The 27,865-nt window shown below is 39.9% G+C and overlaps 1 protein-coding gene across 1 annotated transcript; it reads right to left on the reverse strand.

Annotated features, from left to right (window-relative positions):
- Positions 1–26,373, reverse strand: adgrg4a (adhesion G protein-coupled receptor G4a). Its single transcript, XM_088344757.1, has 26 exons — positions 26,304–26,373; positions 23,878–24,507; positions 22,868–22,965; positions 22,730–22,791; positions 22,631–22,658; positions 21,626–21,663; positions 21,383–21,531; positions 18,967–19,052; positions 18,815–18,885; positions 18,714–18,741; positions 18,599–18,621; positions 18,384–18,526; positions 17,924–18,053; positions 16,748–16,854; positions 16,452–16,668; positions 15,656–15,821; positions 15,419–15,571; positions 11,392–11,532; positions 8,318–8,363; positions 8,066–8,169; positions 6,177–6,298; positions 5,834–6,102; positions 5,444–5,522; positions 2,162–2,445; positions 217–318; positions 1–138 (listed from the first exon to the last, which is right to left on the reverse strand). The coding sequence occupies exons 1-26, from the start codon at positions 26,371–26,373 to the stop codon at positions 14–16; spliced, it is 3,471 nt and encodes a 1,156-aa protein (XP_088200883.1). The 3' UTR covers positions 1–13.
- Between the last annotated feature and the right edge of the window lie 1,492 nt (positions 26,374–27,865).

Below are 27,865 nucleotides of genomic sequence, written 5' to 3' on the forward strand. Positions count from 1 at the left end.
TGAGGAGGCGCGCTCACGCCACCTTGTGATTTTCCGTTTCGGATTCCGAAGTGGTCTTGAGTGAGGAAGTGTGAACTGATGAGTGGGAGTTAATAAGTTTCTCTGTCCTGCGGTGACCACTCGTTGCCGTGCTCCAGTCTGAAAACACAAAACACATCGCGAATCTCAATCTCACACCCAGTGTGAAGCTCACTTCTTCGTTGAAAAGTCGTGTACCCGAACGGTCGGCCAGCCTTAAAGCACCGCAACACAAATGTATTCGCCATTGTTTCCTCACATTTTCTTTCATCAGACAGTGGAAGAGAAACACAAAGAACCCTGTGGAAGCGAGAGAAAATGTCAAAAAGTGAGACGAATAAATGTTACTCTGACAGCCGTTAATATTTCTCACCTAAAATCACACTCATTAAAAAAGTCCTAGTCTCAGAGATGCTTTTCCACAAAGTAAGGTGTGATTTTCATTGAAATTTGTTGTAGTAAATGTCTAACAAAAGTTATTTGGATTCCTATTGCATGGGTCTTGCACTCTTAGACCGTTTCTCTGTTATACTGTACATACTGTAGTTTGTAGTATGTTGATGGTGTGCTTAAAATTCTGTAAATATTTCAAAATTATAGGGAGTATAGAAAATCACCTTCTCGAACGACAGTAACACAAATACATAGAGTCACATGAAAAAGGCTAGCCACCCTTGATAATTTCCAACATCTTCCTTTGCAGATCATTGGCTGTTCAAAATAGCAATTTCAGTTAAATAATTCCTATGGCAAACAAAGTGAAATGAAGTTTAAAAGACCTACAGAAAGTGTGCAATAATTACTAAAACAGAAGTAGAGAGGTGTATAAATTTAGCCAACCCAACAGAAAAATGACATATTTTGTATATCCTCTTTTTGCAAAAATAATAGCCTCTAAATGCTTCCAATGTGTAAAATAATTTTGACCTTTTCTCTTTACAACATATCACCAGTTCATTCAGGTTTGATCGTCTCCATGAATGGACAGCCTTTTCTAACTGACAGCACAAAATTTCAATAATATTTACGTCTGGGGACTGAGGTGACTATTGCAGGACGTAGTACGTAGGCCTTAGCAGAATTAAAATGTTTTGGTTCATCTTGTTGAAGTACCTAACTTCAACTTTGTCACAAATTATTTTACATTGTTCACAAGTATCTTGTGATACTGCCTGGAATCCATGCGACTTTCAACTTGAACAAAACCTGAACAGGCCAAACAGCCCCACGACATAATGGAACGACCACCAAACTAAACTGTGGGTATCCAGTGTTTCTCCTCAATTGCAGTGTTCTTCTTGTGTCGTGTATACCACCCACTTTTATGTGCAGAAAACACAGTTTTAGTTCCATCAGTCCACAGCACCTTATTCCTTATGTCTAAATGTGGTTGAGAATACTTCAAGCAGACTGAAACTGAAATCGGGTTATTTGGGCGTAAGAAGTAAATATTGTAAGCTCTTGGCCTTGGGGTGGAGCGCCCGCCTCGAGACTAGGAGGTTGCTGGTTACCGCATAGGCCGAGTCGTATTTAAGACTTACAACATTTGTCACCGTCGAATTCCTGCTTGGCGCTCAGCATTAGGGTTTGGAATTGGGGGTTTGGTCACCTAATGACTCCCAACGAAAGGTGTTGCGACACATCGGTTGGGTAAAACGATAATTGCATGATTTACTGTACACAGTTGCATGAGTATGTATGGGAGCTGACCCCAGATTAATCAGGGAGTTAACAAGGAAAAATAATTAAATATTGCAAAAGTTCTGTAAATTCTAAATTGCTGATCCAAACAACCAGTAATTTATAAAGGAAATCTTGAAAATGATCAGGGGTGCCCAAACTTTTTCACATGCCTTTAAAGTGTTACTCAAACGTGTGTTAACTCATCTTACTTTTCTGCTAAGGATTTATAACAGGACCTGTTAGCCAATTAAGGGACATTGGTCGTTTCTCCAGTAAAATGACGAAAATCAGTGACTAAAATATTTCTGTAAATTAAGGATGTACAATTGTCAAATTGCTCATATTTCTCGCAGAAAAACAAAAATGGTCAATTGAACTAATTACATTTTGTTGACGCTGCACTCAGCAAGTTGTAATTGTCTAAAAACCCATTTGAAAGTTTTCTGGTTTTCATCTTTACCCTGCAAAGTGTTAAAGATGGTGAACAGGTACATCATGGCCACGCCGCCTTCCCCAAAGAAGAATAAACCGAGGACCCAGGTGAGACCGAGCAGGACAGTCAGGCTTGCCACCGCTCTGAAGTCCTGCATCCTGCTAAGACCTTTGGTCGACGCCTTTTTGTTGGTGGACATCTTCCGGATCTGGAGCAGAACCACCACGAACATGACAGTGTTGCACAACAGGACCAGAAGGACGAACGCTACCACGGTCACGTAGAAGAAGGGGCCCTTCTGAAGCCAGCAGCTAGACATGAAGCCCAGAAGGATATGGGTTAATTTCAGACAAAATAACAATAATGAGCATAAGAAATCCTTATGTATGGACCAAAAATAGGTTGTGTGTTTGCTGGTGTTTGCATGAACGAGCTGAATGCACGTTTGATTAAAACTGGAATGAAATATGTGTGTTTTTATTAGTTTTGTGAAAGGAGCATGAGTTCTAATTCTCATTTGTCTAAACACCCCTCAAATTACAGGTAAGATTGTCCCCAAAAAATCCAGCCCGTGGGTATATAAACCCAATGTCACGGTTGCCATGGCGCCCAATTGGTCCCCGCCGTGTGGCGCCAGGTTCTGTCACGGTTGCCATGGCACCCAATTGGCCCCGCCGTGTGGCGCCAGGTTTTGTCACAGTTGCCACGGCGCCCAATTGACCCCACCCATGGACACCAGTTGAAACGCTTTGACAGATTGCTCCCTGGGAGTACTTAAACGCTATCCTTTGAGTCGTTTGTTGTCGAAGCGTCTGCAAATCTCCTGTTGAACTCTGTCGTGATATGCCAAGCCTGTGAATCCCCGTTTTGCCTGTGTTTTTTGCTCTTGTTTTGACAAGCCCTGTGAATCTCCGTTTTTGCCTGCGTTTTGCCCCTGTTTTGTTCTTGCACTGAGCTGTTTGATTTTGACCACTTCCTCGTGGCGATCAATTTACTTCCGCGACCAACGATCCACGGATCGAGTGTGCGCTCATTCCTCTTCTCCCCAATCAACTGTGAGTAACGTTACGCGATTGGGCTCTCCTTCCTGTTTCCTGTCCCGGTTCCTGACACCCAAACCTGCCCAAACCTGACAGATTACCTCGACTTAAGGGACCAAGCCCAAAGTATACCCAAAGTTATACTTCGGCGCCGAAGTGCACGTTCTGGCTGAAATATGCAGCTTCGAGTACTTCGGGATCGGTCGCTCAAATCAAGTGTGCACTACAGAGTACAGCGGCAAAATGAACACTTAGGTGCCGAGGTGTGCATTTCGGCGACATGTAGCGAAATGAAACTGAACGAAATGGCAACAAAAAGAAAATAATTTTCTGCAGATTACAAGATGTAAATGATGAAATATTTGACGGAAAAGTAGAAAGCAGTAGCTCAGGAGGTAGAGCGATCGTTTTAGGATTAAAGGATCCCAGTTCGAATCCCGGCTTGTCCGTGTTACATGCCGAAGTGTCCTTGGGTAAGACACTGAAACCCCAATACCCCCAATAAGCAGGTTAGCAGCCTTACATGGCTGCACAGATCACGGCCGCTATTGGGAAATGTGAAACACAATGTAAAGCGCTTTGGGAAGTCATTGACTTGAAAAGCGCTATATAAATGCAGATCATTTCATTTCATTTCATTTCATGTAGAGCCTGTAAGCTATTGGCGAGAAGCGGAAATGACGTCTGACGTAGGACACAGAGGTTGAAAAAGGAAGTAGCGCATCTTCTACCGTGACACAGAGGATTAAATTGTCTTTTGATTTAGTGATTAAGAGTTTAGTAAACATGTTCTTTATGATAGAGTTATCTGACTAATATAACTTCGGCGCCGAAGTCCACATTTCGGTATCGAACTGCAGCACCGAAGTATGTTACTTAAGTAAAGATGCTTTTACTTCAGAAACATATTATTGAAATAGAAGTAAAAAGCAGTCATCTAAATATTTATTTGGGTAGGTGCATACTGTCCAGATACTCCACAAAGAAAAAAGAAAAAAAAGGGAAAAAAAGGCGAGAGAGAAACCCGGCCCGGCCCGACTTAATGATTAACAGCCCAAACCTGGCCCAAATTCCGGGACGGGTTCAAGCCCGGGCCCAAGATCTCATTTCTACTTCAACTACAACTCAAAGCACATATGTTAAAGTCAAGGCCTGCTGGCAAATGTTTTCTACGGCCCCTGTGGTGAACTTGATACTTTATTGTATTGTATACCACCAATCGTGTTTTTTTTCACTGTGTGTTAATTTTCCTTGAAGAAAGTGTGATTTTGGTTGACAAAATGTTTTACTCTCTTTTTGTATTTGGACGTAATTAGATATGAAAAAGATTTCAGTTAAGTGAATGAAAGAAAGTTGCTATTTTTTATTTTATTTCAAGTATATTTAGCCCACTTTTTTCCAAAAAGAAAAAACTATAGACTACAGATGATATCTGAATAATACCAACTTCTTTCATTTAATGTGCATGTTATGAGGATGTTTATATGAAAGAAATTTGTGAACGAAGAACCCATAGGGGTGATAGCTTTATTTTTCTGATCACATTGTACTATAGTTTTTAGGTTTTCAGTGGATTTAATTAGGTTGACTAGACTATGCGTCATTTTCAAAATGCTCAACTTTTGATCATCTGAGCCGCTTGGTTTGTAGCCATTTTATTATTAGGAATTCTGTCCATTGGACTTTGAAACTCATGCTTTAAAGGTGGGGTGCATCTTAAGTCTTGAGTCTGTTTGTGTTAACAATGCCCATCTGAGTTCAAAGAGCCCTTATTCTTTTTTTCCCACCGCGTTTACACATTAGGTATAAAGAACGGGGGAGGGGTGTAGAGTAATGTCACGCTTGTCCCCACTTTTTTTGTTTGTTTTTACCAGTGTCGAAAAAAAAATGGGAAAGTAAGAAGAGGCCTGCTTCATGTACTGTCCAAACACCAATCCAAACCCCAAGGAAGGTGAAAAAAAATGAGTTTATTCAAGTGCATCTAAGAAATGCACACACTGGCCCGCATCAAGAATAAACTTGACAGAGGCTGCAATTATGACATAAGCGAGAGGTGGTGGCACGAGTAAAAAAAATTAGATTTTGTCCAGCTCCTTTAAGAAGTTATTTAAAACTAGCTAAAATTGGGCAAGTAGATGATTATAAATTTGGCTGAAGCTAAAAAGGGTTCTTGAGCATTACTGGATTATATTACATTTTAAACCATTTTGCTCTTGTGCAATGTTTCACACAAATTAGCATGCACACTTAGAATGGGAATAAGTCTCACAATGGTTCAGTAGATTCAATGTTCCTGTAGGCGTCTTTATCAATGGCGAGAACCAAGCTGACGATAAGCAGTGGAACACCTATAAAGACACAACAAAATATTTCCAGAACTCGATTGACTTAACATTTTTTCACCTCATATTGCGTCACTTTTAAATGGCAGTCTTTAACCGCCAAGGAATGTACAGTTTGGGAATGCCGGTATCCAGATGCAAGCTGCTTGACGTCTTCCTCGAGTCTAGCAGTTACTCTTAATTTTTTTACCGTCAGTAAATCAATCAGGAGGATGTGAATGCTTGAGGAACTTTAAGGTACAAAAAGTACCGCCCAAGTGGTAATTATCTTCTTGGAATTAGATCTCTTGCACGACCTTATCCTGTCTGGCTCTTACCCCACCCGACAGTGCAGAACTTGAGGATGTACGCCGGCACGTATGTGTTGAAGACCTTCACCAGGGCGAAGTACATGTGCACGGCCTCCAGTGCCATCCAGGTGAAGGAAGCCAGCAGGAAGTAGTGCAACGTGCCGGCGGTCACGATGCACAAGCCGTAGTTGAAAAAGGATGAGAGCCATGAGTCCAGCAGGAAAAGAAAATTCAGTCCCAGCAAGGCGGCAGACAGGTTGATGAGAATTTTTGACGGGTAGTCGCGGCGGAGTTTTCTAGAATCATATTAATGGAATTCAAAGGATGAAGTCATGTGACCCGATTTCCAGTCAGCTTTCAGGTGACTTACTCAAAAGCCAGGTAAGTGAGGAGAGTGATCCCCAAGAAGATGGCTGATATACCACAACCGACGTAGGAGATGATGGTTAAAATTTGACTGTCAGCCTCACTGATAGGCGTTCGGGTCACATCCTGAATTAAAAGAGTTCTGCATCATGATTGGCTCAACAGTCTCCCAACCCCTTTTGTGCCTGTGTCTGCCTGTACATCGACAACGTTGCAGTTTAAATTGTACACGGACTTAAAACAGCTTGACGAACCTACATTACGTTCACGCAAATTGTTTTCAATTATAAATAAAGGTTTTTACTTCGCAGGCTTTTACTGTTGAAGGACCTTTATGAAACACAACCTTGTGTAAGCGATATACAAAATGATATATACAGCATAGAACACACAGAAAATGCTATTATGGGGGAAGGTCACAGAGGGCTTTGTGCTTGTGTTAGGTGGGCGTGACTGTCTCTGTGCACGACTGTGATAGGCTGGTTTATGCGGTCGGTCAAACAGCCGGGCGGGCACACAAGTCCACCCAAAAAAACCTGCAAAACTCTTTACATTGTAAATAAGTTTATAAATTAAATCGAACTCTGAGGAAAGTCAAAAGAGCGCAAAGAAATGGTGATCACCACCGAGTGCTCCGTGGATTGTTATTGGGTCCGGTAAGCGACCGAGGCAGCATTGGGAGATAAAGCAAAAGCAGGGCTGCAGGTCTGGCCTATTGTTGTGGCCACATAGCAATTCACACAAGCCATCTCTGCCTGTATTTCACAAACACCAGATCCATTACCCATATAACAGATGACATGGAGCTACAACTCAAACTGCTACAAAAAATGTAAATAATCATGCTGGTTCTGGAAGGATGACCACACATAGCTTACATACGCAACAATCAAGCTAGCTGAATAAAAATACATTTTTGCATCCGATTAAATTAAGCTAAAATGAGAATAATATCTGTGAATGAAAACAAAGTAATGTTATGGGTGGTAAAATACTTAATCACTGTATAACATAATCTCACTGTAATATACCGAAGCAACCACAGACTCCGCCACCATGCCACAAGTGACGATAGCTAATTGGAAAAGGAGCGGTGAAGGGGTGAGAGTGGTGCTAGAAATGAAATTGACTGAACTGTTTTAAGGCTGTTGCATTGTTCACACTTATTTGGTTTTATTTTGTATTTTTGAAATTATCACGCATTTTTCATCATATTTAAGCCTATACAGTCATTTATTAAGGAAAAGAGAGTTTTGAAATCGCTATAATTTTTGGGGGTGCTTGGGTTGAATTTGGGGGTGCTTAAGTGGCCCGTAAATTGTTTGTTTGTTTGTACATGATTCAAATTGAATCGTTTCTTGTACATGATTCAATTGTTTGTTTGTTTGTACATGATTCAAATTGAATCGTTTCTCCGGCGCCGTCACAAATGGCAGCCACTCCAGCAGCTCCCGTGTTATTTTCGATTGTTCTCAGCTTAGGGATGCTGCTGGAAAAGTGAATTTCCCTTCGGGGATGAATAAAGTATCTATCTATCTATCTATCTATCTATCTATCTATCTATCTATCTATCTATCTATCTATCTATCTATCTATCTATCTAAATGGGCCATTCATTCATTCATTCATTCACTCATTTGTTCATTCATTCAACAGCACTTCTGTGTTCTGTGTTTTAATTTCTGGATCTATAGCTGTTGTTTTGTTACAGTCATCTATGTTATATGTTACTGGTACCCAACAAATACATTAATGTTTCTTCTTGCCAGGTTTTGACTAACGCGGGAGTGTATTGGAATGCAACCCTGCGAAAAACGAGGGATTACTGTATACGGTGTATGGATATTCATAGCAATTTATTCTAATCCCCCCTGCCAATGCAGAATGACTCACCAGCAGCACAGCGAAATGTGTGAGGTGCTCACATAGACAACTGGTCTGATAAGGCAAAAGAGACCTAGTCTCACAACCGATGCTGCTCCATCCTCCTCGCCCACCTTGCACACACACACAAATACACAAATGATTGTAATCGCTCATCAGCTTGCGGCCAAACCACTGCACTTTATTAAACTGCTTCAGACGGAAGTTACATTAATTTCACTGCACCAAAGAGTAGACCTCTGAGGCCCAGCACAAACTCACCGTTGTCTTGGAAATCCCAAAACACACAAAGCACTTTGTCACCATCCTTAAAGAAAAAAAAAGAAAGAAAATCACAGGCATGATAGTGAATTCAAACTTGTGAATGAATTTTATTTTTATATGTATTTCTACATCTTAGTGATGTAGAATAGCTGATAACAACAAAGTAAAAGTGCAGTATATCTTCTTCTCAGGTTGCATATGAAAATATGTTTTGAAGTTCTCTGTTAAAGGGACAGTGTAGTATTCCAGCAGTGGTTTTCACTATATTGTGTAGTACAACTAAAGAACTACAAAGCACAAGGGAGAATACAAATTATGGAGACTCAAAGTGTTCAAACTGCGCCATTTGTCTTCTCATTTTTTGGCCTAGCCTTTCACAAGGTTTTTAAGGGTTTGCAAAGCAGCAAGATGCCAGCAACATGTCAGCTCCCTCTAGGTCAGGGGTTTGCCAACTACATCCTGCAGGCCAAATAGTATATAAAGTACTACTAAACATTTTTGAGGGGGTGACAACTTTTTACTCTTTGTCACTTTGCCTCTCTACAGCTAAAATACCACAACAAAAATACTACAAAATTACTACAAACTAAATATCAAACATAGAGCTTGAAAACAAGAACCTGATATATAATGATGCTTTTATTCTGAAAATAAATATTATAAAAATAGTGCAAAAATAGTACTACAGCAATTTTTAATACAAAAAACTACTACAATATAACTATAATACAAAAGTACTACTACAGAAATATTACAACAGATATGCCACAAAAATACAACCAGTGCTGGGAATTATGCCGTTATAAACGACGCTGTTATGTACTGTAACAGTGTTATTTTTTTAGTAATGGGGTAGTCTAATTATTTTTTCTGCCATTACAATTTGGTTACCGTTGCTGACAGTCAAGAGTGGTACGTTGCTTTGGCTGCAAAACACCAATAGTTTTTCTGCTCTTCTGGAGTTGTATTTTTGTATAATGCCACCATCCAAAATATCGACTACCATATTAATATAGTAATATAGAAATATAGTACGTATATAGTATTTACTAATCGTCGAAAGAAAAGGCAAATAAGGGCAGATTAACGAAAATTTTGAGTACCCCTACTTGTGTCACTCGTGTACGAAACGTTTCTATAACCCGACTTTTGAAGTGAACGAAGGGAGCCCGCTCCCCACCAATCAACAGCTGGATCCCTCCCGGACGCTTTTATTCTCTTATGATTAGTACACTTTCGGGGGATTCTATATTGTTGATTTTTGTTTAGCATAAAAAGGTTGAAATTGTTTGGTATTGTATCTTTTTTTGTAGATTTACAAATATTTTAATTATATTTACATATTTTTCAGTGTTAATGTGTTTATATGAAAATGAAAGTTTTTTTTTTCCCCTTCTTTTAAATCTTTCTTTTTCTTTATTTTTCCCCTTTTTAAGTAATTCCATGCATAATGTTAGATAAAGATTGGTCACGTATGGATTAAAGCAACAAAAGCAACCTAAAAAGCCGCTTAGGATCCAAAAGTGCTTTGAAGTGTGCCAAACCGAAAGAAACGGTTCTCTAAAAATTGTCGGAATTCCCATCTCTTCAAGTAAACTCCGGTTAAAGATGTCACCGCTGTATTTGTTTAGAAAATTTCAAATTTTTTGACATACTTTAAAAATAAGTTGTAACTGAAATAGTTACTTACCCTGGTAACTGGTTATTTTTACTATAGATTAATTTAGTTAATAACTTTTCAGAAGAAGTAAACTATAACTAATTACTTTTTAAAGTAACATGCCCAACACTGAACTAAAACTACAGTAATATTACAAACATACTAAAGAAATACCCAAAAATACTACTATGGAAATACTACAAAAAAACTTCTGCAGAAATTAAACATAGGTGGACATTTCATCCTGCTCCCTTTGGGCAAATGTTTATGTATAATATTATTATATTGTTCAGCTGTTTTTTTGTTGTTGTTTTTTTGCACAATTTTAGTGTTCCCTTTTGTTAATTTGTGGGGCATGCTGCTTTATTTTAAACTTCATTTAAATAAAGAATTTAAAAAACTCCAAAAATTAAACTAAAATAATCCTGCAAAATACTACAGAAAGACTACAAAAATCTGTCTGCAGGAATACAACAAAAATACAACAAGAGTAATAATACAAAACAAAATATAAAAATAAGGGACACTATATATTATTTCTCTTTATTGTGTGTATTTTAAAAACATTTTGATGAGATTTATCCAACAGATATAAAGAAAAATAATATGTTGATGTCTGCATGTACATTAATTTTCTTCCTAAATAAAAAAATTGGAGAGGTCTCCAGGATCAAATATTTTTACCAAATGCGGCCTGCAACTCTAATTAGTTGCCCAACCCTTCTTTAGGTCTCATCTCATCTCATTCGCTGCACCGCTTATCCTCAGTAGGGTCGCTGGGGTGCTGGAGCCCATCCCAGCAATCATCGGGTAGTGGGCAGGGGACACCCTGAACTGGTTGCCAGCCAATCGCAGGGCACACAGGGACAGACAACTCGCTTTCTCATTCACACCTAGGGACAATTTGGACTGGCGAATCCACCTGAAATGCATGTCTTTGGAATGTGGGAGGAAACCGCAGTGCCCGGGGGAAACCCACACAAGCACGGGGAGGACATACAAACTCCGCACAGGAAGTCCGGTAGCTGGATTTGAACCCACACAGGAGGTTCCCAAGTCCTTAGAACTGTGCTAACCACTGCGCCGCCGTGCTGCCCCCTTCTTTAGGTGTTATGTAAAATATATTAGAAAATGTTACCACTAAAAAGTGATAAATAACACACAAAATCCCTTTGAAGGGAATAATGAGAAAAATGGGGAGATAAAATGTGCAGTTTGGTCACTTTGAGTCTCTTCTATTCTTCCTTGTGCTTTTTAAGCACTCGTTTTTTGTTGCACTATACAACACAGAAACATCTAGTGGTCAAATAATACACAGAGTTCCTTTAACAGTTATTGTTTATTATTCCAGTCTCAAACGAATAACCCCCTCAAAAACATTTGTGTGAATATATGTGTCCAACAATCTCACCTGCTTGGCTTTGCGATGACGGAGCGTGATCAGCACCCTCTGACCATTACTCAAGTTGCTTACGTGGCTCCCGTTGATGCTTGCGGACACAATGTAAGAGTTCAAGGTTGAGTTGCTGTATGTCGTTGCTGTGTTGGACTCCTGTTAGTAATAAATAAGAATGTTACTCCCATTGACTACATTCGGGAAACTTGTAGCTGTTACGACCAGGACGGAATCAGGACCCAAATGCGTAGTGTTAACCACAAGTTTATTGATAGAAAGAGGAAGGGCACGCCCACGTTTCGGTGCTCGCTGGACGCAGGAAGCAAGCCGCTCACACAATCTGATCGAAATCCGAATACGGAGGTGGATCTTCTGTAGCGGGAGATGGCAGTGTCAAGGACGGAAAAACAGGTTGATAGCCGGGACAGGAGAGCAAAAACGTGGTCGGGATCAAAAACGGGTCGTAAGCCGGGACGGGAGAGCAAACGTGGTCGGGATCAAAAATGGGTCGTAAGCCGAGACGGGAGAGCAAACGTGGTCGGGATCAAAAACTGGTCGGAGCCGGAGACAAACGGGGAGATCATGAACGGACGGGTGGAAAAACGGATGCAAAAACGGGACAGGCGGTGGTCAGGGTAAAAAATGCTTGCCTTGTAACAACAGAGGTTTGCTGTCAGACTGACAACCGGAGAGTGACAGGACGGGGCTTAAAAAAGGACAGGGAAGCAATCAGATAGCCCCCAGCGGCTGGCGCCAAATGAGCGGGCACAGGTGATGCTAATCAGTAATCATGACAGTAGCCAACCCAAAACCGACAGCAAGTCTTTGATATGATTATATGATGGAAATATTCAGATTCTCAGACAAAGCTGTCAGTGTCCTGGGTTTGTATTCACCTGACTCATTCATTTTGTTTCCCTCACCTGATGATTTATACACAATTGTGACCTACAAACCAGAGTATGAACTGAACGATTTTTATTAGCATTTATCACACAAGTCTGCCAGCTTTGGATTTGTATAAAAAGATAGGTCGTTAAAAATATAGCGGATGCAATTGAATTAATTCTCCATTATGTTCGATTAGAAATAGTAAAATAAGGCAGACAGAACAAAGTTCTATTTTTATCTAAGGGGCCGGTCACACAGACATTTGCGGCTGAATCACGGCCAGAAATTTCTGCCTTTGAGGCGGACGCTATTGGACGCATTGAGATCGCCATTCAGACGAGATACAGCGGTGCTTAACACGAGGTCGGAAATTCGCGCGCGGGTGGCAGCGCGAAACTGTTTGGCGCTGCTCAATTCTTCAGAGCGCGGGTACACAGCCTTTCACGAGCGTATTGAGGCTGAACCACGGCCAGAAATTTCTGGCCGTGAAGCAGATGCTGTTGAGCGCTGTTGGACGTTTTGAGACCGCCATATAGACGAGATAGAGCAGTGCTTTACTCGCGGTCGGAAATTTTCACGTGGTTGGCCGCGCTCAAAACTTTTGAACTGCTCAAAAGTTTGAGCATGTGTTAAACCGCGTGCCGCACACGTGGTCAACACGAGGAAATGACGCGGAAATGACGCGGAACGACGTGCTCTGGCCGCGGCCAGGGCGTGCTTACACATGGGTATGACGGGAAATTTCAGCGGGTAATTGTGGGTGGAGCATGGTAATAGCATGTTCTGCGCCTGTATCGCGGTGTTATTACGTGAAATTAGCGTGTTACGCGTGTGACAGTCAAACGCCTTTCTCCGCGTATAAACAGCGCGAATGCCGAGCACACGTCAGTTGTGCTCGTGACGTCAAGGGGGTGAACATGGATCCCCGTCAGCGTAGTTTCTCTTCATTTCGAATAAATCTTTCGGTGCATTCGCAATGGTCGCAGCAAGGCTTTAATGCTAGGACCTTAGCTTGGCCATTTGGCTGAGAGTAAGAGTCCCGGCTCCTAAGCTTTGTAGCGTATTATGAACTGATCGATAATGGATAATGAATAAAGAAGATAGACCAATAACCCTTAAACCTCACCCCCCCCCCCCCGTCAACGTAGTGACCTCGTCTTAATCCATTTTTATTTCTTGACATATCTTTTCAAGATAATAAAATAAAAATGATGCCATAGCTTGAAATCTTGATCTTCACCGGACTGTGTCTTGTGCGGTTATGATTTCTACAGCCCGGTGCCGAGATTTGCATCCCCTCCCTACTACAACCACGTTTACCTCGTTTTATCTCACTTCTAGGGAATGTAATGGCGAACATATAACCAAAACCACTTCGTCTTGCATTTGTTGGAAATGTAATACAACTTAAACCATTCCGTCTTTGTTTTTGTTGTGAACGTAATCGAACGGTAAATCCTCCCCCCCTCGCGTGAACGCGCATTCTGCTGCGCTTCCAACGAAAGCGATCGTATTCTATATAAAACGCTTATTAGAACTATAAAGCGAGCTAATTATAACAATTGGGAGATCCTAGTCTATATAACGCGTTTATTTAAACAATAAAGTGCGATCGTATTCTACAAAATGCGTTTGTTAACGTGGATGAAAAAGTCACGCGAGGGGGTGGGGCGGTGTGGGTCTTGCGTAGGAGTCGGATTTGGGCACAACACCGGCTCGGGAGCTTTTATACCCGTGGTCCACACGAGAAAATGACGCAGAAATGACGCGATGAGGAAGCGGAACAGTCGCCGGCGTCTGTTTTGCGGGTATACCACCGATGAACAGGGGGTTGGCCAGTTTTGCGCATTTTCCATCCCGGGCAACCACGGGCAAAAAAACCCCCGCAAAATTTTAGCCATGATTCAGCCGCAAACGGCTGTGTGACCGGCCCCTAAGGCTGGGGAAACACATATTCTGCATATATTAGAGGTTTTTCATTTTCAAACTCAGGTGATACAAATTACACAGAGAAATTTGGTATCGACCCGATCCTAGTAAATACACGGAGGTCTAGATCAATACGATTCCGACACAGATACATTTTGCATTTAAACATCATGATCTTTGAATAATTCATCCCTTCTCCCTTGGGTTAGTTTCTAATTTTGATAAACACAGCGCAAAGATTTTAGGCAGTAAAAATGTTTCTATTTTTTGATTAAATAACCACATCGCAAATTGCAAAAGTATATAAAAAAGCAAATATTTCTGTTAAAACAGTTTCAGAACACAAATCAATGGTCAAACCAATAAACCAGCAATCTAATGAAAATTTAACTGCTGTATAACAAAGTCAACAAGACGAATAAAGTACTTTACATTGCACAATTTTTTAAAATCAAAGTCAGTAATGAAAATAAAGTATCAACTGTCTTTCATTGGCTCGGTTGCCATGGTGACAACAGATTTTTAGGCTTTTGTTTTCGTATGTTTTGTCAATTTTGGGTGTTGCCACAGTAGCAGAGCACTTTACCACGCAAATTACACCTGTCATCGTCCTTATCTGTAGATGAAAAAAAGTCCACACTGTGCAGCGCTTTCTATTAGCCTCTGTCATTTTTTGTTTCTGGTAGAGATGAGCACGCAGATTTGGCGCTCTCTTCTGCCTGGCAGGCAGGATGCAGCAGCAGGCCAGACAGGGAGGGATGCTTAAAGTGTGTCCGTCAGTCACAAACTTAGAGAGTTGCCAATGGTACTGGGTGAGAGAAAGAAGAGCTACTGTAGCTATACAGAGAAGCGGCACATTGAGGATATTAGTGGAAGAGCGAAGTATCGATCCCAGGACAATAGTATTTATTCGATACAAGTACTTGCTTAGTATCGATAATATTCATATTTGGATAGATTCGCTCACCTTTAATACAAACTATCAACTTGTTAGTAAGCTGTGTAGGAGCTTGATAAAAATCGTGTAGATTGTAACCCCAATCCTATTGGAGCACTGAAACTCATAAACATGCAGGCTAGAAACCCCCGATATAGAGTAACAATTATTCATTGTCCAGAAAGGTAATAGGATGCACTTGTCTGTGGAAAAAATTGTAAATTAGGTCCAAGCCAGCTACCTGTAGAGTACAGTATATACATGTGTGAAAAACAAATTGCATACCTGGAAGAGGTCTTGTGTTCCGTAAAACTGAAATTGGACCCTAGTTTTGTTCCCCTTTCCCGGTGAAAGGAAGCCATGGAGACTTGAGGGTAAGGAAATAGTCGCGTTTGCCTCTGGGATTGATTCACTATTAAAACTCTGGTTAATGTGAACCTGATGACCACAATCAAAAGTAACTAGCATGAGAAAGGTTTGTCAGAAAAGCCGTCGAGTCCTGCACTAAATTCTGATTATTACGTTTGGTTGGTTAAACGAAGAAATTGAGTCCGCTCTGAATGTGAGGCCCTTGAATCCTTCTGAATCCACATCGATCATAGACACAGCCAGAGAAGGGGCCGTCAAACTGAGGGAGTCGTCCGTAAAAGCCATTGTATTGCCCATTTGGTCAGTCAGGTTCAGGACGCTAATGTGGCAAATGAAAAGATAGAAGCAACAATCTCAAATAGCGCTCTACATCATCACGTTAGTGCCGTGTTGCCACCAATCGACTAACATACAGTAAGTCCCAAGATCAAAAAAGGAAGTCATTGTTTGTTTTCAAGCAAACATTTAGAGAATGCAGTGAGAGATTTTAAGACAATATTTGGAGCATCTTGGCACTGCTCCTTTAACAATGGCCTCTCAACATTTGGTGGTTGGGATGCTACGCTTGCTGAATTCAAGCAGTCGTGAAATGTTCATTCTGTGTTAAATTTGGACACCTGCAAACGAGATTGCATAGGAAACTTACTTTGACTAGTATACCTCACTGCTGTATGTTGTTTTGACTATTACGCACTGTTTACATCATTGTCACTATCGGCAAATAATTTTGCTGTTCTTTGATTTCCCAACCCTTTAGAGTGGAGTAGAGTGCTTCTGTAACCTTATTTTATTTTTTTAAAGGAAAGACCTCAGTGAAAATCTTTAAGAACAGATTTGGAATTTGGAATAGTGAGGGTAATTTTGTATGGTCCAGTCTTGTTTTTTTTGCGACTTCAAAATTTGTATTGTCTTCTCTCCTAATTTTGAGTTGTGTTTTGTATTTCCTTACCTGACCGCCACCGGGGCCACATCTGTCTCAGAAATTATGATATCGGAGAAAACATGGATGATGTTGCCGCCCAGTGTTGGTGTGACCGTTGCAACATTTACCACCTGTTGAAGTTTCTCAACTACTGTGTTGAGCTCTGAGGCCGGAATCTGCGTGGCATTGCCCAGTGTAGAGTTTATCAAATCCTGGATTACATCCACCACTTGGGCAGCGTTATCTGAAAACATATTTACAGGATTTATTTGACCCAATAATAAATTCCGGGGTAGACAGATTTGATTTTGATGTATTCTTACCTGTGGTGACAGTGACATTTTCAAGGTCAGATATAGACCCAAGTGGACTGCAATTTGACATGTCCGGAGGAGCCCAACTGGTTGTGTCGTTTTCCAAGTGTAGTTTACTGGAAACAATCAGATACCGGAGAAATTAAGATTATCCTTTTTTTTCTTTTTTTTAACATTTTCCAATGTTGTTAGATGCATTTCCAGGTCGTAAACGCTCAAGATTGCGTCACAGAGAAATTGAGTCATTCAGTTTTTGGGCAAAGGTGAAATGATGAACAATCCTGGTTTAAATTTTACATTTTCTTCTCTATCAATTTGAATGTGTGACCCAGTCGGGTAAATTATTGCTCAGAAAGAGATGGAATTAGATTGTAATTTGGTTTCAAAGATTTAAATAATAAATACAAAAAACAGCTCGGTGGCCTTAGAGTAGATCGTCCGCTCTAGGACTGAGAGATCGCTGGTCCGCGCCTCGGCCTAGTCGTGCCTAAGACTTACAACATTGGTATCCATTACCTCCCTGCTTGACGGTCAACATTAGGGGTTGGAATTTGGGGGTTTAGTCACCTAATGACTCCCAACAACAGCTCTTGAGACACATAGTTGGGTAGAACTATTGTTGCATCATAACCGTACACGGTCACTTGTGTGTGTATGAGAGCCTACCCCTGACTAATCTGAGATAAGGCGAGGAGAAAGACGGAAAAAATAAGCGCAAAGCTGAACAGGATGGATTGCTTCCGAGTCTGTTGTGTTCTTTAACCATTACCGTCTAATACTGCTTGAGTCATGTGTGGGTCTTACATGACTCAGACGTCAGGCCCATCATTACATGATCTACTCGAGCAAAATCTCAATTGTGTGCACAGAGCAGAAAATGGAGCCATGCCATCCCCATGGGAACAGATGTTCCTGACCCGTTATGTTATGAGGCAAACAGACCGATATGAGAAGAATTCTGGACTCACTTTTGCAAAATAAACAATGAGGTGAGTAAATGAGCAGAATTCCCAATGGTCCTTTTTGCTCCATTCTCAACAACATTATATATTTATGATTGCTAATATTTATCCAAGGGGATCTTGCTCAAGTAGAAGAGAACTTTTGGGTTATAAAACACTGTTAGGTAAAAAAATGTACCAGTCCAGTTTGCAACTAATTCCCTCCCAGTTTCAGACATCTTACCAATGCCTGTAGGCTCGCTGGGAGCTTGGTTTTCTGCAGCCCATGGTCTGAATGACTTCGGGAAAGGTTTCGGGCCAAATGTATTCACCATAGAGTGTCTTCATTAAGTCCTCCAAACAATTTTGGGGAACTGAAAGAAAATAAATTACATGTTTACTCGATAAATCAAGTTCAATCAAGGATGACTTGTCAGCTCAACCTAGATTGGTGAGATCAAAAGAGTTTATTCCCTTGATCGGCAACATCCTTTTGCCTAATGGTTAGCTTCTGATATGTAATAAATTGTTCTCGAAATATATGAAGAGTGCCAGAAGAGAGGACGTCATGAAGTTTCTTAGATTGGCGGAACGATTATATTGGTTACTTCATTAGACATGAAAGATATGCATTCTATTTAAACATTTTGGTCAAATTGCATTCTGTTAAGTTATATTTAAACCTAATAGTGCAGAACACCTACATATTTGTTTAAGCTCCAATCCCGTGGTTAGAATAATACTGCCGTTGTTTTCATACGATGGCGTCAAGGTGGCGTTGACAAAATGTTTGATTTCCTCAACGTGATTTGTGCTCCAATCCTGAATGTGGAAGTTGCATGTGTACCTGTTGATGAAAGAAACACACCAACTGAGATGAGAGGTCACTTCAGAAGGAACCAAGAGAAAAGTCACTTACTGTGCCAGGTTCTGATGCATACGCTGGCAGGAAGGAAAAAAGAAGCGTGTGATATTCAAAGACCAATATTTTCAGATGGACTTCACTGTATAACCTTTCTGTATATAGCTCTCACCGTCAGTACATTAAATCCTCCCGCGTTCCTGTGGATGTGCAGTCAATTAAGAAAGGGCTTTTAAATCAATACAAGCTTACAGCTGAGTTTTTATAACTGACCTCCTTGCACTCCTTACTATGACGATATTCAAGACGAATGTAGTGCCTTTCACTTCCAGTTTTTCTTTTAACTTTTGTAGTATTCCAAATTAAATGAGTGAAAATTCCATACAGATGCATCCTCTTAATATGGTGGCTCATGATAGGCTTACCCACTGTTTGATGATTTCCTCTGGTGTTGTGGTGTTTCCGGCGAAATCCACTCTGAGTTTGGCTCTCAGAAACACATCAGTTAGAACTATTGGGCCTTAAAGTCCAAGCGAGACACAAACATTGATATGTTGCACACAGTTTTCGTATGTTGCGATTAAGCAATTATTTGCTTTGAAAACTGACCTACGGTCATGCTACAATTTGAAGGTTTTCTTGTTGATGACAAGTTAGCAACTTTCTCTGCAACCGTTTGGGTTGTTCGGACTTCTTCTGTAAAGTAGACTCAGGGACGGTAATACATTTTTTTAATTAAAGAATATTTGTACTGTGTTGGGGTTTAATTTAATCCAATATGACTTTGCTGGTCTCAAAATCCTGTTAATTCTCTGTACCACGTGGCGTGTCACTTCTGACATTGTGGAATGGTAACAAGATCTCACAAAAGGACATCAGTGTCTTTTCCCTGTCTAAACGAAGCTCCTCAATTCATTCAGTCATACCGTAGTGCTTCAGCATCAAGAGGATTGAAAGCATTGCTTTTGTCTAAATTCAATTCAACCGTGCCAAGAAATGGCACTTTAGTGCCGAAAATAATATTTTTGAGCAGTCTATTAGTTAACCCTTAGGTACTAATCTGCATGCTTACCAGAGGAGGACAGTGTTGGCGGTGCTTGTGTGGTGCCAGGAACTGAAAATTCCTCTGTACATAAAAGGAAAAGTGACCAGATTAGTATACAGTAGTCGAGTGCTTCCCAACCCTTTTTGAGCCAAGGTACACTTTAAAAAAAAGAAAAAAAAAAGAATCTCAAGGCATTCTCAAGGCTTATGTCGATTTTTTTGTAATAAATTCCCAAGATGAATGTGAATTTTTGAAAGGTTAAATTATAGTGTTGCTTAAATTATCAGTATAAAGTTTTTCACATAATTTGTGGTCGCTGTGGCTCAGCAGGTAACACGTTGATTTTCATGACAAATTTTGGTGTTATTTTTGTTTTTAACATGTTTATGTTGTCTTTTATTTCCACAAAAATCACGATAATAATATGTACAATAAGAAAAAAAGTATCTCCCTGGCTGAGCAAAAATGTTTGACTACATCCTAAATTCATGTTTTTTTTCAGTTAAATAAATAAATGATCAAAATCCGCAAAATTACGTGCAAGATGTTTAATTGTACAATCATAGTTGTAGGTGTCCTCAAAAAGTCAAATATCAAATATTTTCTCTATTAAGTATCGTACAATCTGGACTATAGAGCGCACCTAATGGTTTTGTTCTTACACAAGCCGCACCTGTATATAAGCCGCATGCGCCAACATTTAAACATGTAACACAGTCATAAGTTTATCCCAAACCTGACTTTAGGTGCCGCGATTGTAACTGCAAATATATTACACAATCCATCCACCACAATCGGCAACATGAACGGAAAGTAGTAGTTCATGTAGTACGGTAGTTAGAATTTAATGCAAACCTTTAAAGTCCAGGTCCCGTTGAAAGTAATCCAACAAAAAAAATGTATATTTCCAAAGTTAAGGGTGGGAAAAATATATATCCACTATTGTCCGCTGCAACAACAAAGAGATTTAACTCAGCTTTACCCCACATCCCGTCAGCCCGCGTTTGCTCCGCCCCTTCTTTTTGATTCGCTCGTAGAAAACTTTCATCCCAAACTGTGCCTGTGAAAGGTACCACCACGCTACTCCTAACACGCTCGCAACGCACAAAGCGTAGCTGTTAAAAAAAGCCGTACCGCAATTGCGAAATTCACGGTAAACCGTCCTTGTCTTTCTCCTCATAACTGTCGCCATCAAGGGCGTCTTCCTCATAATCGGAACGAACCTCTGTCCTCTGTCATACGGATAATTCGAACACAAACTAAGAGGATGCAGTCTACCTCGGCGCACAATTCCACCGGTCTAAATTTTACCTTTTGTACTCGAGTGCCGCTGGTGGTCGATAGAAAAATTACATAATTTGGTCGCTTCACTGAATAAGCCGCAGGGCTGAACATTTGGGAAAAAAGTAGCGGCTTACAGTCCGGAATTTACAGTATGTGTTAAAAATGCCCAACTGAGTTCAAATAGCCTTTATATATTATTTTCCAACTTTAAGCTTCATTAAACTAAATAATTAATAATCACATTTTCTTGCTCTACCGCATGAGCAGATAATTATTGTATAAAAATGAAAAAAGTAGGCATATTTTTTTGCAAAGATAAATTGGGTAATTTCCTGTAGAACACTGGACGAAGTCTAATGGCATACTAGTGTACCAACGCACCCTGTTTGAAAAAAACACTGGTAGTCGACACTCAATAATATACAGAAAGTTTACTATTTGAACCAGAGTCAATATTTGACCATCTTATATGTTAAACCCACAATCATGGTTGGTTGCAAGTTGTAACTAACCCATTGGAATCACGTTGACGCTGTCTGGTTCTGTAGTCAAGTTTAACATGTTGATGTGGAATGTCCCATCTAGCCATTTGGAAATGTTGGCCTGGACCACCTGCACACTTGCAGCAGGATGCACCACAATGTGGACCTCCGACCTAAAACTTGACGTAACAGGGCATTTAATTATCCAAAGGGAAGATCTGCTCCCTTGTAAAATGTCTAGGTAGTCTATCAATCTGAAGGTGCTGAGCTTACCATTTGTGACATTCGGTGGATGACACTGCTCTTGAATCCTTCAAGAAAATCATATTAAGAGGTTTTTATACAAACAGATTTGGGCTACATTTTATTTATGTAAGCCAAATTGTTGATTGATATATTTTACCCTGTAGTTCCTGTTTATAGATTATTATTATTTTTATCTCCAAGAGAAAACCACATAACCAGTGGTGGTCCGCCAGAGGCTGCAAGGGCTTCTCTGCTGCCCTAAAAAATATCTGAATAGTGTAATATATTTTGCCCATAAATACTTTTTAAATAATTCCAAATTGTCTGTCAGCTTCCTTTTATTACTTTACACCTGATTGGGCTGCTTCCAGATGTGTGCTTTCATATTTAAGCATTTAATCAATTACAGTTCAGCCTATACTTTTTGCCAGGGTCAAAAATCTACCTGGAGGCTTTCACCAAGACTTTTGAATGACCTGAGACATAACATCTGTGTTGGATAAAGCTAGTGGTTGGAACAATCAGATTTTGAGTCGGCGCCTGCTGGCGGGCCTTGGTAAAAGTAATCAATTTTACAAACTAAAATTGGGTAGGGGGCGGTAACACAGGTAAAAGTTGAAGAAACATACAGTCACTGCAGCCCTAAATCGAATAAAAACATATGCCATAAATATGATAAGGCAGGCTCGACTTACAAAATTAGCTTTAATGGCAATAGAAAAGAACGGCTTGATGGAACTGAAACACAAGGAATCTATACGACAGAGTAATTGAAATCTTCAAAAAACAAAAGAAGGAGTGATTTTATGCACAAATAAAAACCTTTTTGATGATTAAAATGTGCATATATTCCTCAATAATATTACAATTTTATGAGGTTATTATTTATGATTTTTTTAATGTGTCACGGCGGAAGTTGCAGTGTATGTTTTATAGCCATAAAATAGTTATTGGTGGTTGGATTGATTCAGCCTAATGAAGACCTAGGTGTGAATTATCTTCTGACTGCTTTTGTGTGCTGGCCCACTGTACCTGAGGTAGTTTCGTGTTGCACGCATAGCTGTAAGGAAATACACGACACAATTAAACTTCAAGTTAATACTCTTCATCAAATGCCAAAAGTACATTTACCTGGCAGGTAAGTCCACGGATATAAAAGAGATGACAATTCCGTCTGGGAAAATGGTCTCCAACTGATGAAAGATAGTCATGGTGATTTCAAGAGAAAATCTAACAAACGTTTTCTATGTGCTGCTATTTCCTTCATACCCATTGCCTGGTCACAGTCATCAGTGGTGCAGAACAATTTCCTGCTTGCTTCTTCTGGGTAAGTAATATCTGCATTTTGATTTTGAAGTAGGACCATGCTATAAACACAAACAAGTCATTTTGTCAAAATATTTGATATTTTTGTGTGTGCACATTATTACTATCATGTTAAAATTCCTTGTCTTTTTTTTCAGGAGGACAAAAAACAACACTATTATTCCCACCAATTAATTCGGAGATGCTGTGTCTTCACGAAAAAAGCTATGATACATTTTATTTTGACAGATTACAACTATTTATCTTTTCAAAACCTCTTCAACATATCATTGAGGGTCAGATAATTAACAAATGACACAATTGGGAGATTTTCTACACACCTTTTAAGATAATTATTAAATCTACTCTATTATTTAGCGCCTCCTAGTGGGTACAGAAAAATCATGAAAAGGGTAATATTGATTTGAATAATAAGCAGTTTGTAATTTTTCCAGTGCTTTGTAGCACTTTTTTCCGAATACTGTACCTTACACCAGGCTTAAAATGTCCAACGAGCACTATGGCCCCCAAATAAGACGTATGGAGCCGCAAAAAGATAAAAGCTTTATACAATATTTTGAAGGAAGCAACATATTCTGTATACATCCATACCCATTTCAAAACGTTAAGAATTTTTGAGTCTCCAACAGAAACCATATTGTTTTCTTTTATTAAACATTTTTTTAAAAAGCCACAGGGAGCCAAAGAGCTGCATGCAGCTTTAGAGCTGCCTGTTGCCGACACCCCGGACCACACAATTCATCAACACCTAGTGGTCAAATATTATACAGTTTCTTTTTAATTGATCATGACAATCAATTAGGATCAAGAAGCATAAGTGACACCAAAACTTTAGGTGGCTAAATATAAATTATAATCAAAAAAGTACTCTTCAAGAAGGATTATACATTACATTTTGCAAAATCCGAAAATAAGTCTGGGGTTATTTTTTTTTTCCATTTATTTAATCTTACCACAGTACAGGTTGACGTCGTTCTCTGGGAGGCAGTTATGCTTCCAGTGGCGCAAGTCCCAGCTCAGGACATCTCCATCGGCGCACTCCCGCCTCCTCAGCTCTTCCTCATCCCATTGGTCAGCCCACAACCTGAACCGAGCCATCTCCCCCAAGAGGTTGTTTCCGTTCTCCATTTGGACGGAGCCACCAACATCGACAAAGTGGGATACCCCCAGAGTCAGAGTACCATTCTGGGCCAATTTTCGATTCTCACCGACCTCCGCTAAAAAGGTTTCCCCTTGCATCGTCCCATTCACAAAGAGTCGCAGGGTTCGGGACCCCCCGGACCAGGTGAGGCAGATTGAATCCCAGCGGTTTACCTGCAATCTTAAATCCAGGCGCCATTCTTGTCCAAAAAGCCAGACCACCAGCTGTGTCCCCGTGCCCCCCAGGCCCAGCTCCACGTTGCTGCTCCCTGGAGCTTTGTAGACAAAAGCAGTCCATTGGGTGTCATAGGCACGTCGCAGTAGCATGCATATGCTCAGGTCGTGCAGGGGAGGAAATGTTTTGTCTGCATGCAACTGCCAGAGGCATGGACGAAGCCTGAAGTGGACCTTCTTGCCCCACAGGCTGCTGCTGCTGCTGGAAGCTACAAGAAAACACATGTCCAGTCAAACATGAGAAATCAACAACAGCAAATAAAAATGGCTGAATTCAGGAACAAACTCAACATGATTTGGGGAGCTTACTTTAGTTTACAAAAAGATAAAATCCAGGCTTTCCCCATTGTCAGAATGGCATTGCTTACTTTAGGGACAATTTTTTTCATAGTTTACTGCATTTCCAACTGTTTTGTGTTAAAGACTTTTCCTATTCGCTACCGCCATCTCCTGGCTTGTGTCATCATTGCAGCTCTGTCAGCTCGTTCATGATTTGTGTGCAAAGGCGAGTATGACGTCACTCTACAGCCCTCCCTTCACTCCTCATTCCTCCTACCTAATGTGTTCCTCCCCGAGCAGCATTGCTAAAAGTAAGATAAAAGCGGAATGGTGCACTGGAAACAAAAGCTTAAGTGGCCTTTGAACAAAGTTGATCATTGCTAATGCATACTTAATAGAAAAATAATTTACTTTAAACTTTTTTAAGGACACCTCAAACAATGCACCCCACCATTAAGTGGAAAATTTGGGGTTTTCTTTACTGGGTAAAAAAAATTGGGATCTGGTAGATGGCATAAAATAAGTATAAAAAAAAAACGATATAGCTCATTTGAACTATTATGTTACCGATGGAATTGATTTAAACAGGAGAAACATTAAACAATTGTATTTCCTATTTTTATTACTTTGCTATACAAATAAGCTAGTATTTTAAACAAAAGTAATGACAATTATTTCTTTTTCAGTAATGATTTAGCAGGATCATCCAAGACTACGCTTATTAGCTATTTAGGAGTAAAGTGTATTTTTACCTTGTGATAAATTACAATAAAGTATAATAATGGTGATGGTAAGGCAGTCGTCTGTTGAAATAGTTGCTATAACCATTCACCAGTAGGGGTCAGACAGACCTGCATGCAGTTGCAAGTCAAAATCCATTTTGACAAATTTGTATTACTGTACCTATATCAGTTTTTGTTTGTCGGAAAAAAATGAAAAAAAATATTGTAGGTTGCTGCAGGTGTTTGCCCTTAAATTGTATTTTTTACGCAGTGTGGGAGAGAATACTATACACCTTTAATGGGTGCTTTGAAAGTAATTGTTTTTCTCAAACATTTGATGAAAAAGAAAAAACAGAGTACATATGCGGCACATTCATTGTTCCCTATTTAAAATGATGACTACTGTATGTGGGAAATGTGCAGTGCTATATGTTATAAGAATTTTGGTGCTCCCCAGATTTTCGTTTGCCAAATCCTGGACATATTCTCGAATGGATGTTATCAAAATCAAATACCAAAAAAATCTAGTTTGCATGTGCCACGGTAAGTTTTTTTTCTCTTTTCTTTCTTTTAGCTATACTGTGTAGACTCTCCCGCCTTCAAAAAGTCAAGTCTATCATTAATTGTAAAGCAGAGGTTTCAAACTCATTTTCACTCAAGGACACATGTTATAGACAAAACAAACAAACAAACAAAACCAAATATTTTTGGACGTTTTGGGGATATTTTTAAATTCCATTCATTGGCAACGATATGGAAACATTGCAGACTGATCTGTCACTTTGTAGGTACTGTATCATAGTTAACAGGCATCGTGGGAAATTTAGTTTTTAGTCATAGCTTGATCTAATTATTCAGATGCTTAGATATCTTTAGCCAAAATTATGTGGTAAGAGTTTTGGCCCACGGACCATGAGTTTGACAAAAGTGATGTATCGGCATTGCATTCTTAAACAGATTGTGTAATTGGGTAATTGTCTTTTTGGGTTGAATGAAAGTCTTACGTGACGCTAGAAAACACACGGTGAGAACCAAGCAAGCCCTCAAGGAATATAATCTTGCCGCAGAGTTCATAGCGACAAATGTAGAAACGCAATCTTGGGCACCCGAGGCCTTCAGGTGAACATCTGTGAAAGAAGAAAGAAAGAAAGAAAGAAAGAAAGAAAGAAAGAAAGAAAGAAAGAAAGAAAGAAAGAAAGAAAGAAAGAAAGAAAGAAAGAAAGAAAGAAAGAAAGAAAGAAAGAAAGAAAAGAAAGAAATACCCTTAATCACAAGAGAAACGCAAACTATCTTTTCAACAGGCTCGACATTGTTTTTGAGACTTACCATACCTGCTAATCAGAGTGTTGAAATGAGGCCTAAGAAGAGTTTTTTAGACGGATTCCATTAAGAGATTTCCGCGTCACGGAACCAAGTGTGTCCGCAAACGTCTCCTGTGCATGAGAAGTTAACCCCACACCCTGTATTATATTATTTAGTTCTCTGAGTTACTCATTAATCTCCGGCAATAAGCGTAGCCAGCAAGTCGGATAACAGTAAAGCTCGCCTGTGGACTTGTCCACTCGGGGCATCATAAAACGCTCCGCAAGCAGCCTCCCTGTTATTGGCAAACAATAACACGGTTAACTCATGTAATCAGGCCTTTCGTGTTACTACGCGCTCCTGGGCTTAGACATTTGGGTGTTTTTGGACCAGAAACTGACTCAGAGTTAAAGTTTCAAAGCAGGGATGTCCAAACTACAGCCTGCTGGTATTTTGCAGCGAGCCAATTGCTTTTCAGTGGTTTGCAACGTATTATAAAAATGCCTTTGCTTCTCAAATGTGTATTTCATACACTGTACATTAATCGCTTTCCGTATTGCGCTTTACTTTGTGCGGTTCCGCTACTTTGTGGATTCATCACGCATTTGTCCTGCATTCTAATTGGCTAAACAGTCGACTGGCCCCTTTTCTGCCTGTGTCTGCTGTGCAAGAATAAGGTTGTTACTTATGTTGTACACGAAGGTAAAACAACCTAAGCTACGCCGATCAAATCTTTTTCAATTTGGAGTTTTCTTTTAAAGCCATCATGTCGTTAAAACACCCTGAACCAATAAAATTACCTGCTGCTGGGCAAAAAAGGCAGAGGAAGATGACTTCTATCGCCAACAAAGCAAGGCTAAAATAAGGTAAACACATTTTTTTGTTTTCCAATATCGTTCACATGATGGCGATGAAGTAAAAATGTATGGTGAGCTGGATCACCTGTGCAATATAGCCGCAACATCATTTTTAAACTGTAATTTGACAGTACAGAAGTTAGTTGTAAGAAAAATATTTAAAGTGCAGTACTTTTGTTTGTTAAACAAATGCTTGAGCCTGTGAATTGTGTTAATTTTTTGTTTAAATGTATAATAGTCGATTTAACAAATCAATAAATCAATCAATAAATAAGGGTTTGTACTTTTCAGGTTTTGACTATCGCTGTCATGATTGCCGAAGTGAAGATACCTGTGGCAATCGTTTGGCGCGTAGGAGCGCGCTCTCTGATTGGCCGACGTTCTCTTATTAAGCGGTTAGCATCCAG

This window comes from Urocampus carinirostris, chromosome 9, assembly GCF_059441175.1.
Source record: "Urocampus carinirostris isolate Australia breed hairy pipefish chromosome 9, RoL_Ucar_1.0, whole genome shotgun sequence".
In the NCBI taxonomy this organism is placed as follows: Eukaryota; Metazoa; Chordata; class Actinopteri; order Syngnathiformes; family Syngnathidae; genus Urocampus; species Urocampus carinirostris.